Source organism: Chrysemys picta, chromosome 18, assembly GCF_011386835.1.
Source record: "Chrysemys picta bellii isolate R12L10 chromosome 18, ASM1138683v2, whole genome shotgun sequence".
In the NCBI taxonomy this organism is placed as follows: Eukaryota; Metazoa; Chordata; order Testudines; family Emydidae; genus Chrysemys; species Chrysemys picta.
In genome coordinates, this window is record NC_088808.1 from 16751564 (window position 1) to 16766919 (window position 15356).

At 41.8% G+C, this 15356-nt stretch overlaps 1 protein-coding gene across 13 annotated transcripts in view; it reads right to left on the reverse strand.

The window, feature by feature from the left end:
• Positions 1-2322: 2322 nt before the first annotated feature.
• AK8 (adenylate kinase 8) overlaps positions 2323-15356 on the reverse strand; it is a 128041-nt gene continuing 115007 nt past the window's right edge. For all 13 annotated transcript variants that reach the window (XM_065571954.1, XM_065571950.1, XM_065571952.1 and 10 more), the window contains 2 exons: positions 5982-6062; positions 2323-3047 (listed from right to left, as the gene is read on the reverse strand). In XM_065571954.1, the coding sequence (XP_065428026.1) occupies positions 2813-3047; positions 5982-6062 (316 nt within the window). In that variant the 3' untranslated portion in view covers positions 2323-2812. The remainder of the gene's footprint in view (positions 3048-5981; positions 6063-15356) is intronic.

The following is a 15356-nucleotide window of genomic DNA, read 5'->3' on the forward strand; positions in this document are numbered from 1 at the left end:
AATAAAAATCAAGCCGAGTTTTAAAATGCCGTATTCCAATTATAAAAGCCTAATTCCTTCTTCCATCCACTGAACCTTTTTGGTATTAACAGGCTTTACTATGCAAAGTGATGCAAGGGGCTGTTTCATTTACAGTAATTAAATGAATGTCAATTGTTTTAGTTGTTTCTGAGGGAGAGTTCTACAAGAGTATTAGCATGTTCTGCTAACCCTTGTGTGCTGCACTTCAGGCCTGCTGCAAACCCTTGGGGGCTGACCATTGACCTGAGACTCCATGCACAGACATGCCAAGTGCATCTCAATGAGACGAGCTCTTTTTCTCAGTTTCTATGGAACCAGCAGAGTGGAACTAATATAGCGTTTGCATGTAGATGAAAGAATGGAGAGGAAAAAGAGCTTTACAGCTAAATTAATTAAGCAGATGTACCTGTCTAATTAAAGATGCACTGTCCCTTTTGTACCCTACTTGCAGCGCAAACAGTATTTAAATGCATTCTTGATCCATTTCAACTATCAAAATATTTAGCAGGAAACTCAAACGGAGGCAATATTAGCAAGATGAGCTTCTATGTATTATTAATAGAAGGGCTCCCAATTACACATAGAGGCTACAGCATGTCTTTCTATCCATTGAGGGAAAAACAGCTGTCCAACTTGGTTACCGAACAGCACATTTGTAACTGGGGGACTGTTACAAATGCACTAGCCCAGCCTCGTGAGAGTGTATTGCAGTCAGGCCCCAGCCCTGTGTAAACCACATTCACCATTAGCCCCCTGGTGCTGTGGGTTGGAATTTCTTGGCACAAAATTCATTAGTGATTCACGCTGCTGGTGCCAGTAGCCTTATTCCCTTAGATTTCAACACAGACACTTAAGCTGAGATTTTCTAAATTGCCTACGGCATTTGCACACCCGAGTCTCATTTTTTAATCTTTTAGGAAGCTTTGAAAAAAAATCTCCGCTTTAAAGGCTGATTATCTGAACCCCAGATACCCAAACATTGCAGTGTTCCCTGGGCCCTCTGGCTAACGGAGAAGCTCACCTATCTGCAGGGAGAGGATTTTACAGGAGCTTTCCTGCGGATTGGTCTGTAACCTTGGACAAACATGATCATGACGGCCACAAGCATAGAAACTTATTTACCGTGATCTGGCTAGTACTTAATTTGTGCCAGGGCTTTCTAGGGTTGAGCGCTGGCACCTTTGGCTTGGGGCATCAGTTATGAAAGTAAAAAAATTGCTTGAGCCCTGGCACCTCTTTCATTGCAAATTAAGCACTGGATCTGGACCAGGCAGAAGTTGTTTGGAGACTAGGAGTTCTTGGGGGACTGCATGGTAGGGAACACACAGCTCCTGAAGGAGAAGGTAGGAGCCTCCCTTCAAGACCCTGAGGAAGCTCCCCTTTCATTTTTTAGTGCCTCCTCTGCACTGAGAACACATAGGGATGGTAGATAAAGGGTCTAACTCTCCTCCTATCTTTTCCCCAATCCCTGCAGACTGCTGCTTCTCCAACCCTTTTCCAGGATCAGGAGGGAATCCGTGTTGCCTTAGATATGGAGTGATCTAGTTAACAGTAGTGCAGTGTGGTTAGTGTTGGCTAAAGTCTAGCGTCTTCTACTGAAGACAAACTTACCTGGCATGGCTGCTCCTTGGCTCTAGTTTGCTCCAGAAAGAGAGTGGCTGTGAATCATTACCTGCTACTTCCTGATAAATGGCTCCTATTAGGCTCTGGCAGTTCAGCTGTGGCTAATTTAAGGCAGTCACAGGTGCTGCACTCAGGCATCAAGGAATGGGGCAGGATAAGTCTGCTGGACAGAAGCCTGGCTTTTCACTCCACGAGGAAGGAGGGCTCTAGTACATGTCTCAATGGCTGGAGATAATCTGTTTAATTTAATTCTGAAACAGTGGAATCTGCAACCCATTTGGTGGGTGTGTTAATAGATGCTTTTGTTTTAGCTTCACTTGCTGCATCCCTTGGGAAGCCTGTGCCAGTCACTCTCTTAGGACCTATAACACTGCAGTAGTAGAGGCTATGGTGCAGACAACGTGCAGGTGTTCTTACTGCTATCTCATCTGCACTTACTCGGAGCAAGCTTAAGTGACATGGGGGTAACCGTGCTTGCATCCTGTCAACACTTCAGACTCTGCGATTGCTACCACGGATTCTAATTTTCAAAGCCCTAGTGCCCTGTTTTTTAAATCCTAGAATAGCATGATGATAAACATCATCATCCTATCTGTACGCCGTACAGTGAACTGCAGCTGCGCAGAGCACACGTGGTCTAGCTGCAGTTTGGAGGCAGTGAGTATGACTCCAGACAAGTACACTTCAAATAGGTTTAATATTCCAAACATGCATGCTACGTGTGTGTTAGATACATGAGACAAAGCTGCCGCTAACATATTTCCTGAAAACGTTTTCACACTTTTCACTGAATCACCCACCTGGAAAAGGAGAGGCAGTTTAAACATCATTTCTAAAAAATGAACTTCCTTCCTCTGTAATCCTCTGGGATTATTAAAACAAAGAGCTCAAACCATCTAAACTTTTCACCATTTATGTTGTTTGTTTACTCTCTGCACTTCACTCACTTCAGACAATGCCAGTCCATTTGAGTGGGTTGCAAGCACTGCAGGGGAAAGTTTAAATCCAAACAAGCTTTTCATTTTACAAGGTGTTGGGAAATCATCCCTTTCATTAATATTAACTTTTGCAAAAAAATTTAGCCAAATAAATTTGTGTCTTAAGTCACCAACTAATTGACATTGCCTGCTAGCATTTTGGACTAGCTGGAACTGCTGTTTTTAATATGTCAGGACTTATGTGGAAGGGGCTTAACAATACAGCTTTCTATATACTCAAAGACAACATAAGGGTCTTGGTCAGCATTGATGTAGAAGGCATCTCCATAAAACTCCTCCAAGTCGCCAGCATGCCTGTAATAGGTCTCCAGGCAAATCCTGATATTTTCTTCAGTGTCTTTAGGGTTCTGCATGAGACGGGCTTGGACATCTGGTAATGGAGCTGGTTTGTACATGGCGTGATATCTAGAGATAAGACACAAACCCCACTTCAGTTCATAATGAAAATCTGGGACGTGACAGATGTTACTAAATACATAGTTTGTTTTTGCTTATCCAAGTAGCTGTCCCCTGCTGGGCAACTAAGTTGGCAGTTAGGCTCTGTCAAAAAGATGTTGGAAAAGTTCAGGACAAGTTGGTATTTCTGATTTATTTGATATAATTGCTGTCAAGGATCCTAGACACTTGATGATACAAGTTTTTCTTGAAGTGATCTAGTCCTAAATACTGATTTGGCACAATCAATCCCATAGGTGACTGAACAGGAGTCTCCCATTTGAGGGAGATGCTCCCATTTGAGGGCTCTGTTAGCAGGAATTTGAATTTTTATGAAGACTTCAAGGACATACCGAGCTTGGCCTGTTGCAGAGCCTAATAAGAACATAAGAATGGCCGTACTAGGTCAAAGGCTTTCTGGAAATCTAAGTACACTATGTCCACTGGATCCCCCTTGTCCACATGTTTGTTGACTCCTTCAATGAACTCTAATAGATTAGTAAGACATGATTTCCCTTTACAGAAACCATGTTGACTTTTGCCCAACAATTTATGTTCTTCTATGTGTCTGACAATTTTATTCTTTACAATTGTTTCAACTAATTTCCCCAGTACTGACATTAGACTTACCGGTCTGTAATTGCCGGGATCACCTCTAGAGCCCTTTTTAAATATTGGCGTTACATTAGCTATCTTCCAGTCATTGGGTACAGAAGCCGATTTAAAGGACAGGTTACAAACCATAGTTAGTAGTTCCTCAATTTCACATTTGAGTTCTTTCAGAACTCTAGGGTGAACGCCATCTGGTCCCGGTGACTTGTTACTGTTAAGTTTATCAATTAATTCTAAAACCTCCTCTCGTGACACTTCAATCTGTGAGAATTCCTCAGATTTGTCACCTACAAGAGCCGGCTCAGGTCTGGGATCTGATGCTCTCGTACTCTGCTGCTTGGTTCTCAAAGGGTTTCAAGTTTACAATGTGCTGGAAAGAGCTCTACAGAATGCTGCTGGCCCAAGGCCCATAACCACTGAGCTAAAGAAGACACAAGCCACCCTTCTCCTGACCCTGTCTCTCCTGGAGGATACCACGTAGAACATATTCAATCCTGTTAGGATTTTCTAGGATCACCATCAATCTGTCTTCGAAGAGCGTATGTTTGTATGGGAAGGGGAGAGGAAGACGGTCAGCCCATTTCTGAGCTGGATTATGGATATTTCTAACGATGCCTTCCAAAGGCACAGGATTTTGACTTTCTGGCATTAATAGCAAAAGCCCAATCATCTACCCCACAATTGTATTAAGTCAGAGGAACGTGTTTATAACCTGAGCCCCCGAGCAATGCTGTAGTAGTTTGGGTTGCCTGTATAGCTGGAACCAAAATGTGCTTTACCCATGTTGCCAAAGTTATGATGCAACCTTCTGAAGATCACAAAAACTGCTTTGTAAACAGGTCCTCAGAACTGATGCCACAGTCCTATTTCAGATGAATTAACTTCATCCCTCTCACTGTGTCACCCTGAAAGCAAGTCTTATGTGCAAAAGACTTACATGTAGATAAGATGATTGGATAAATACTAAACCAAGAAGAAAAGCAGAGTCTAGTTAAGATACTGTCTTGGATCTAGTGTGTTCATCCTACGTTCCTACGAGTTAGAATACAATGGAGGGCTAGCCTACTCCCTTCCCTGCATTGGATCTAGTGCTGCACTAGCATAATGCCCAGGATTAGATGTAGCATCTAAAACATATTTCCATCAATTCACAATGAATTTGGAAAGACTAAAACCCAAGACTCAAAGCCTGAAAGCGTGTTAACTAGAGCAGATACGGTACAGACTAATCCTAATGATAAGAAATGCAAAGATGTGGGAATGATTTGCTTCATAGCATTAACTTCTGCTGAACAACTGTGTCACTTATTACCAGAACAAAAGGAGGGAGAATAATTACAGCAAATTACATGTTGCACCTAGAGTGAAATGTCTGAATAATAGTGTACCAATTTGACATAAATACAGTATTTATGCCTTTAACCCTTTAGGACTAGGATTTAAAAGATTCCCAGCATTTGTCATTGATTCAGTGTTGGGAAGGCAGTAAGACATACTTTCCCAATAGATTTGGATTGTAAAATATGGTTTTGCTGTTTCTCAGCATGGGGGTTTAATATTGCTCACAAATTGATGTGCCAGTTACAAAAATAAAGCACAAATGTAAGGTGCAATTCAAGCACCGCTCTGGAAGGAATTTAGGAGTTTTCCTTGTTACTTTATTCCTAGAACAGTTCGGATGGATCAATCAGTAGAGCCTGAAGATCGCTGACCCCAGCAAGCTGGAGTGACTGCCATTACGAAGAGCTGTCACATATGAAACTTGAGCTCATATCCAGTGGCTCAGATAAAAGCTTGATCTATTGAGGCACAAATGCATTAATATTTCACAACACAAGGAGCCACCAGTGGGACTGGGGAAATCAAATGCGGCCAGATCTCCAGGTACCTCTGTCAGAAAGCCTTCCATGATTCCAATCTGGTTTACAGCATGATCATCGCTAAACATTTGGCCACCCATTTTAGTTTTCATGGACTATGTAAAAGTTAGATCAACTGCTGCTCTGGATTTTGATATCAGAGATTTAAAACTGCACTGAGCTGAAGTCTGGAACTTCCTGCATGGAGTGCTGGTATCTGAGGGGCTATGAATGACCTTTTCCTTTTCAGGAATCCTTAAGCAAGAGCACAGACACAGTCTACTTGATTTTCTTTAGTTTTCTACAAAGCCGGTCAGAAGCTTTTGTCTTGCTGACAGCCCTACAAAGTTACCGAAATTGGTCCAGTAAAAGTTATTACCTCGCCCACCTGGTCAGCCTTACAAATTGTTAAACACGAGACATTAGTGCTAACCTTTCTCCTGTGACTGGATCAATCATCCGCTGAGCCAGACGTTCCATGACTGATTCAGATGGGAGATTCAGGAAAAATATCCTATTTGTAGACAAACAGTAAGGAACAGCATTAACATCCTCAGAATAGTAACTCACAGTATGAATTAATATTTACACTACAGGAATGCACACACAATGACAAAGGAAGTGATTTTGAACAACCCAGAGGTCAATGTCAAAAAGCATAATGCATTTAAAGAAACTTTTCTTCGGTTCGCCCATTGCATCTTGGTCTTACTTGTATAAACTCCTTGGGCTGCGGACTGTTTGATACGTGTCCTGTACAAGACCAAGCATATTGCCAGTGTATAACAAATAATATAGTGCAGACTCATACTTGATTTCCACAGGCTGAGCATATATCAGTTGGGGGTTTCACATTTCATTTGCCATCCAATAGTCAGTGCTACCTCTGGACTTTCTCAGAATCCACTCACTAAACCCAATTCACAGTTCAAGTCATATTAATATTCTGCAAGAGCCAGATGGAAGATCATTCCAATGGCTAGCCTTTCAGTGGAATCTCAAGGTCAGAGAAATAGCTTGGCTTGTAACAGCGTCTCCAGTTGCAGGATGGAGTTTGCTCCCTTATTCTACAATTTTTCTTCTTCCGTAAAACCCCCCAGCAACATTGTATGACTGTTAGTGCTTGTCCCAGTGGACATCTTAAGTAGAGCCCAGGTTGTCTTTTTCTCCCTTTGTGTTCATCACAGTGTGGCTACTTCCAACCACAGTGCCCCAGCATTCAAGTCCCCCTACATCCCACTCCCTACTCCACTCCCACAGCCATCCTTCTGTAGCAGTATATCCATCACGTACTAATTATCACTGTTTGGTGCCAGCATAGAATTGTCCTTTCTCTTGGACTTGACCCAGAGGGACCACTGCTATGGGGAGTTTGGTTGCCATGGTGCATTCAACACTTGGTTCCTCTGTTGAGACTGCCAACCTGGCAGACAATGAGGGCTTGATTTTCAGAGGGTGAGCACCTGCAGCTCCCATTAACTATAACTGGAGAGGTAGTTGCTCAGCACTTGTAAAAATCGGACCTTAGATCCAGATTCACAAAGGTACTTAGGCACCTAAACCCCAGACTTTGGAACGTAGTCCCTTTTAGGCACCACCGTGATCCACAAAACCTCTGTTTGGTGGTCACCTAAACTCACTTGACATCTAAATTATCTCTGTCAAAGTTCCCTAGGCACCTAAGTTTCTATCTCTGGGCACGTGCAGTGCTGCCTCGCTCTGGACATCCTGGACATCCATCTTCTGCCTAAGTCCTGATGTGATTCATGAATAGGTGGAGGAGCAGCTATCTCACCTCTGGGGCCCAATCTGGTAGGCGTGCTCCTAATACCAACCCCCTGAGCTACACTGTAGGATCAACTGAAAGAAACAAATACAGTTGCCCCGGCCGTACAATAATCTTCCTAAATCAGTTAACCTCAATGTAATTTTTTTATTAATTTTATATTCAAGCTCATAAACTCTTAAGCAGAAAATTCTCACAAATAGGTTTATGAAGAGTAGAGATAAATCACTAGGCTGTGGGACATTCCACAGACTGTGCTGATGTCACATAAAGGGAAATCTTTCATATGGGTCACATTTAATGATTTTTTAAAAGAACAAAAAAAAATTCCTTCCAAACTCGTGGAACTAAACTTAAAAAAAAAAAAAAAAAAAAAAATTGTGGGCTTTCAAATGTGGATTTATTTGCAATACAACAACTTCTTCTGCCTTCAAGGGCAGACTTCCTAGTTTCATTTTTGTCTGCCTCACAAAAGACACTGTATGCTTTAGACATTCACCAAAGAAACATTTTACACTGACTGGGTGGGATCAGACCAGATGAAAGGCTGAGCTTTACCTTGGCATGCATATAACAGATTACTAGAATCCTTTGTAGGACTTAAAGTTATGAAAATCATTTCTCTCTTCAAATGTTTACAGATAATGACTTCTATTCACGTTGTGGTAACAAAATAACAGGCTGGAATAAAACATTCAAGATCTCCGAGATTCTAAAGACAGGAAAAGAATCACAGTTCCAACATTCTTTTATCCCTTACACTCTAACATTTTGTTTTTCTTTGTTTCTGTTGCCCAACAATGGCACAAAAACATGATTGTCAGAATAGGTAACATCTGATGATATATCTCGAGATGAATATTCTAGTAGAGTGGAACAATGTTTATACAGCCCTGATAATTGATACGGCTCCCTATTATATTCTGAAATAAACAGAACCGTTAAAGGATTATAACCTGGCATATCAAGAAAGCTTGTCGCAATTCATAGTTACTAACTCAAAAAATATTATAGTATTTGAAACAGAAGAGCCTAAAAACTGTACTTAAAAAGCTGCTAACAAAATGAACTCTGAAAGCCTTGTCTGAGACTCATCTTTTTTATACAAGATGCTTCTTATTATCCAGTCTGGTGTCACCATTAAAGAAAAGTGTAGGGGGAAGATGTAGGAGACTAGAGACATCTTTTCTAAGATGTGTTTTTCCCCCCAACAACATCACAGAATCAAATCTGATGGCCTTTTCAGAACAGGGGTTAGGCCTACATGTGGTATGGAGAAGCTTGCACTGCCCTGCCCAAACTGTACATACCGTACATGTTCTGTGGATAAGGAGTATATTAATCTCTAGTCCTCATCACTCATGAGCAATATATTCAATGGAAAAATGTAAAAGAGAAAATATATACAGCTAGTGACTGCAGTTAAAATGCTTCTAACTAGAAAGATTATACCAGTTTGAGAGATATTTCCAATACACACAGGGTCTTCCTGTGCAACCTAATGGGGCTTACTCATGTGATTAAGGGCTGTCCAACCTAGCCCATTAATGGGGAATACGGGAGAGACTTTTTAAATAAACCCACTGTATAATGCACATCTTGGGCACATAACACTGGTCTACAATTTTTGAGAAGTCGTCTGCTTCAGAGATAAAATGTGCTATTTAGTATGTATTTTGATGTGCTGAATTCAAATATGACAAAACAACTGATTGGCTGCTGTTTCTAAGATATTTAAGTTTTTACATTTTATGTCTATGTATATTGTGTAGATAGTAGAGTTTTAATCATAAATTGTAAACCTAGGTCTTTTCATGTGTTTATGGTTGCTTTACATGATAATATTTCACCTGTCCTGTTTATGTAACAATTTAAAAATCAGCAAAAGGGTTATATAAATAAAATTTATTATGAAACAAAAGGCAAAAAACTATTATGTACACAGTTTAGTCCTATTCAGTGTCTACTCGGCGCTTCTTGGCTTGTCTCTTGTATTCATTAAATGGAGCATCTCTTGTCACTGTCCAGCAATAGTCTGCGAGCATTGATGGGCTCCATTTGCCCTGATAGCATTTCTCCATTGTTGCAATGTCCTGGTGAAATTGCTCGCCGTGCTCGTCGCTCACTGCTCCGCAGTTCGGTGGAAAAAAATCTAGATGAGAGTGCAAAAAATGTATCTTTAGTGACATGTTGCAACCAAGGCTTTTGTATGCCTTGAGGAGGTTTTCCACCAACAACCTGTAGTTGTCTGCCTTGTTGTTTCCGAGAAAATTTATTGCCACTAACTGGAAGGCTTTCCATGCCGTCTTTTCCTTGCCACGCAGTGCATGGTCAAATGCATCCTCTCGAAGAAGTTCACGAATCTGAGGACCAACAAAGACACCTTCCTTTATCTGAGCTTCACTTAACCTTGGAAATTTTCCATGGAGGTACTTGAAAACTGCTTGTGTTTTGTCAATGGCCTTGACAAAGTTCTTCATCAGACCCAGCTTGATGTGTAAGGGTGGTAACAAAATATTCCTTGATTCAACAAGTGGTGGATGCTGAACTTTTCCTCCCAGGCTCCAATGACTGTCAGAGTGGCCAATCTTTCTTGATGTAGTGGGAATCTCTTGCATGACTATCCCATTCGCAGAGAAAACAGCAATACTTTGTGTATCCAGTCTGCAGACCAAGCAAGAGAGCAACAACCTTCAAATCGCCACAAAGCTGCCACTGATGTTGGTCATAGTTTACGCACCTCAAAAGTTGTTTCATGTTGTCATAGGTTTCCTTCATATGGACTGCATGACCAACTGGAATTGATGGCAAAACATTGCCATTATGCAGTAAAACAGCTTTAAGACTCGTCTTCGATGAATCAATGAACAGTCTCCACTCATTTGGATCGTGAATGATGTTGAGGGCTGCCATCACACCATCGATGTTGTTGCAGACTACAAGATCACCTTCCATGAAGAAGAATGGGACAAGATCCTTTTGACGGTCACGGAACATGGAAACCCTAACATCACCTGCCAGGAGATTCCACTGCTGTAGTCTGGAGCCCAACAGCTCTGCCTTACTCTTGGGTAGTTCCAAATCCCTGACAAGGTCATTCAGTTCACCTTGTGTTATGAGGTGTGGTTCAGAGGAGGAGGATGGGAGAAAATGTGGGTCCTGTGACATTGATGGTTCAGGACCAAAAGTTTCATCCTCTTCCTCGTCTGACTCAAGTGAGAATGATTCTTGTGCATCAGGCACCGGCAGTCCTTCTCCGTGGGGTACTGGGCGTATAGCTGATGGAATGTTTGGATAATGCACAGTCCACTTTTTCTTCTTTGACACACCTTTCCCAACTGGAGGCACCATGCAGAAGTAACAATTGCTGGTATGATCTGTTGGCTCTCTCCAAATCATTGGCATTGCAAAAGGCATAGATTTCCTTTTCCTGTTCCACCACTGGCAAAGATTTGTTGCACAAGTGTTGCAGCATATGTGTGGGGCCCACTTCTTGTCCTGAACTCCAATTTTGCAGCCAAAATAAAGGTGATAGGCTTTCTTAACCATAGTGGTTATACTGCGCTTTTGTGATACAAAAGTCACTTCACCACAAACATAGCAGAAGTTATCTGCACTGTTCACACAAGTACGAGGCATCTCTGCTCACTTTGGCTAAACAGAAATGTGTCCCTTTGCAAAATCGAACACTGACAAATAAGAGAGTACGACACTATGATTTCTAGTATAGGGCAATTTGTTCAGCAGAGTGATGTAAGCTTCGTTATGATTGCATCATCCATGACTTCTAGGAATAACATTATGCAATTCATATCATGTGTGACACAATACCAGCTTCAGATTGCATCATTCATTGTTTTGCCTAAAAAGCAAGTACTGTCCAAACCCAGTCATAGATTTATTCATAGATCCAGTCAAAGATGTATTTTAGTCATTTCTGGTTTAAATTGAGATCCCTTCCCTTTATAACTCACTTATCCTCCGCCATTCCCAAGTCAAGGGTCGTATATACTGACCCAATAGCATATCTTGAAAACTAGAGCCAATCAACAATTTTAAACATCATTTTCGTTGTCAGTGACCCAGAATTAGTAAAGTTTGACTACATTTATTTCAGAAGCATTTTGGCTGTAGAGCAGTGTAATCATTCTCTTTCTATTCAGGAAAGTGTTTCTGGAAAACACCACCAACCTCCAGCCCTGCGTCAGTTTCTTCAAGAGGCTATGATTTTGGTTAGGTAATTTAACTAAGCCCACCAACTGTTTGAGTGATATTTTGGTAAGATTTCTGTCTGGAATACTTCACAGATACAACATTGTGTCCTCCTTAGATTATTAAAAGCACAGCGTTTGATCCAGCATTCATTGACATCAATGGAAAGACTCCCAATGGACACTGGATTGGGCCCATTCCTTGGCCCCTTACCCTTGAAGAATGTAATATCTTTTATACATACACTCTCCTTAGGAATCATCATGTCTGTGTGTGTTGCAATGTGTTGTATCTACTATCCATGGGAAATCTGCCCTGTGGTTGGTAGGCAGGAAGGCAAGGAAAAGTAGCTTAATATCAAAGAATAATAATACATTATAGTGATGGATTAGCATCCGGTACAGCTTCTATTTCAGAGCTGGCAAGCTGCTAGTTTAACTATGCAACTGTATGTCATTGAAAAATATCAAACAGTGATGGCATAAGATGTCTAATAGAAGATTGGATGGCTTGGGGGGAGCAGCACATAGGATCTTTCACCTCTACATCATTGATTCAGATCTCATCCAGCTCAGTAGTGACCAAACGTTATTAGCATCGATTGCTGTCTGGTGTCCTACGTGACGGAACTTTGCAGGGTCTCGGTTCAGTTCCCAGTGCAAACATATCACCACCACTGGCTGGCAGTCTTGTTGGCAGTCTCAGTGGACAGGCCAAGGATCGAGTGGGTCATGGATACCACACTATTCTCTCTCCTCTAGTGGTGGTCCCTTATGTCAGAGTTCAAGCATGTTAGCAGGCAATATTAGGGAAGTACGTATGCCACTGACTGTAGGAAGACTTCAGGCTCCAGTGCTGTCAATCTAGCAGCTTTCCCAAGTAATGAAATAATAAATAAAATGGTTAAAAGGAACAAGGTGAGAGAGATATCAGAACCCTGTCTCTTCCTCACCGTATCTGACATTACCAATCTAATCTCTTAGAGCATTAGGGCACAGCAGTAAGGTTAAGTCCCACAGACTGATAAGATGGATGGTGACCATCATTGCCTGTCAAGGCAAAGGAGTTTTTTGTTGCTCCATTCTGGGACATTGAGGGAACCTATTGGTTTTGCAGAGGCTCTGGGGAAGAATGCTGCTTTGGTGACAGACTACTATAGATTGTCTGATAGGACTCTTACAGTCATCTTTTGCTCTTGCTATTGGTACAGCCTCTTTGCTGTCTGAATCCTTATAAGTCACCATGGTATTTTGACGGCTTCATGGTGACTCATGGAGTAAGAAGGAACCTGGCAAGGGCATTGGGGACAGAATTTTCATTCCAAACCAGATCAACTGTGACAAAGCATTTCTGGAAACATGTGCCATAGCCAGGCAGTAGGCAAAGGAAGGTTTCTGTACATCCGCCATGGCATCCACCTCACTGTGATCAACACACCTGTTTTGGCTGGTGAACAACCTGGTTAATTCAAGTTATTTGCATCTAGTGACGGTGTTAAATTTTTCTCATCATGAGGAATTTTTGTGCTGTTTTGTGGATAAAACTGCACTGTGCCAAAGCAAACTGTTTCTAGAATGGTACAATCACGACTGGTGGCAAAACAAACATGTTCTATACTTGAATTGTGACTGGAGTTACTTGCTGATCTGCTGTGGGCGCTGTATGCTGTAACTTGTGAGTTAGATCTATGTTCCTCTCAGCTAGTGAAGGCAAATGGAGAAGCAATAGGACCATCGTTGGTATAGACAGTGAATATCTCGTCTTCAGGAGGCAAGATGCCAGTGGCTTCTTTTAAATAAGTGGTTAATCACTTGCTCAAGGAAATATCTCTTGACATGGAAGTTCTCTCCAATTATTGTTCTGTCTGAAACCTTCTCTTTTTGGGAAGATTATTGAGAAGATCGTTTCAGAACATCTCCAGCAGCCTCTAGGGTCCTCAGATCTTCTTGCCCCAGTCACTTTCGTTTTAGGCTAGGCATATGTTAGAGGCTCACTGGTTGTGCTGGTAGATCTTCTCTTGGTGACTGACAAAAATGAGGTCATCATGTCAAATTTGTCTTAACTGCCAACTACTGTAGGTGTTGCTGGAGCCCTAGGCATAGCTGGCAGGGTGAATCAAAGTAGACCTGGCCTTAGCAGAATAGTAACACACCATGTATTAGCTAACCAAGTAAACACGTTCCTGACCTGAGAGGCTGGAACAAGAACACCCAGAGTTCTCAAGTAACTACGTAAACAAATTCCCAAAAGAGGGTACAGGAACACACTGACCCCTCATAAGATAAGGATGGAATGACAGGATAATGGTTGAGGACTTTATTTCAGATTAGCAGGTACAAGGTACAGGATAATAATGAAAAACATATGGAACGCGTAACTTGTTTGTATCAATGAATAAAAGGAGAGTCGAAGGAGGGGCATCTTTGTATTGGCCCACGGAACAGCATTATGTTATGTTGATTGAGGTTCTACCTTGTCACGGGCATACATGTGTTCAGTGTACCAATGAGCCAGGGCACTACTACCATGCTTTGTCGATGATAAACCTGGCCGAGTGCCTTCTCCACCAAACCAAGCCTGTGGTTTTTCTTTATGAGTAACATTGAGGGATGATGAATCAACATGCTGCACTCTCTGCTAGTGCAGCTAACATCAGAGCTCCAACAACAGCAGCTCTAGCAGCATTAACAACACTGCAGCACTAGTGACACTCCACAGCACTAGCAACAACTCCCATCAGTACTACTGAGCATGACGTGTTACTGATTTGTCTATGAACCCTCACAAAGGAAGATAGTCTGAGTTGCTCCACTCCTTTATATCTGAGGAAACAGAGTTGTTACTAGCACTCCCTAATAGGAGATTTCCCCCCAATTTGCTATGAAGCTTTGCAACCTGATGATCTTGTTGGCTCTCCAACTGTGGATGGATCCCTCTCTGGGGATGGATGATCAGGCAGTAGCAGCTACCAAGAAAGTTTTTTTTCACTTGGACTTGAAAAGAAGGTTGCAACCTTTCCCTCTTCCTGGATACAGTCAGGACTGAATGACTGTGATGTGTTTACACGAAGCTACCTCGTAAGGCCACTTGGAAAGGGCAACTAGTGCAGAATGCAGCTGCCTGCTTGCTAAGCGGTGTTTCCTACAAAGAACACATTACACCTGTCTTCCTAACTAACAATTAGTGTTTGGGGGAAGTTTAAAGTGCTGGTTTCAACCTACAGAACACTAAATAGCTTGGGCCTGCCTATCTAGAGACCATCTCTCTTCTTGAGTGATACCATGGTGCATTGCAGTCAACTGAGGCACTGAGACTAATAGTCCCCTATTTTAAAATAAGAGGGAGCTGCTGGCAATGTGTCCTCAGTCAGCAGTCTTTGGCTCTGGGATTTAAGTCTAGTTGTTCTACCAGGCTTTCCTGGGACAAAGGGGTTGAATGGGGTTCTGGAGCTGATGGCTTGGAGAACCCACTATTGGCATTGTGCCATTTTATATATCATGGGTCTGATTCTGATCTCTGTTACAGTGGTGTAAATGCATTGACTTTAATGGAGTTACTTCAGATTTACCCCAGTGTAATTGAGACCAAATCTGTCCCATTTTGTTTAATTACTGTCTGGGAGTGTGTTGATCAGCACATTAAAAACAGATCTAAATAAATAAATAAATAACTTTTCATTATTAAGAAATAAAAAGAAAGATCTCAGATAGAAAGATCCATGCAGAATGCTACCTTTCTGGGTACCATTTACAGACAGGCTAGGACCAATGACACAAGACCATTGGTGTTCTTGTGACAACCTTGGTGATG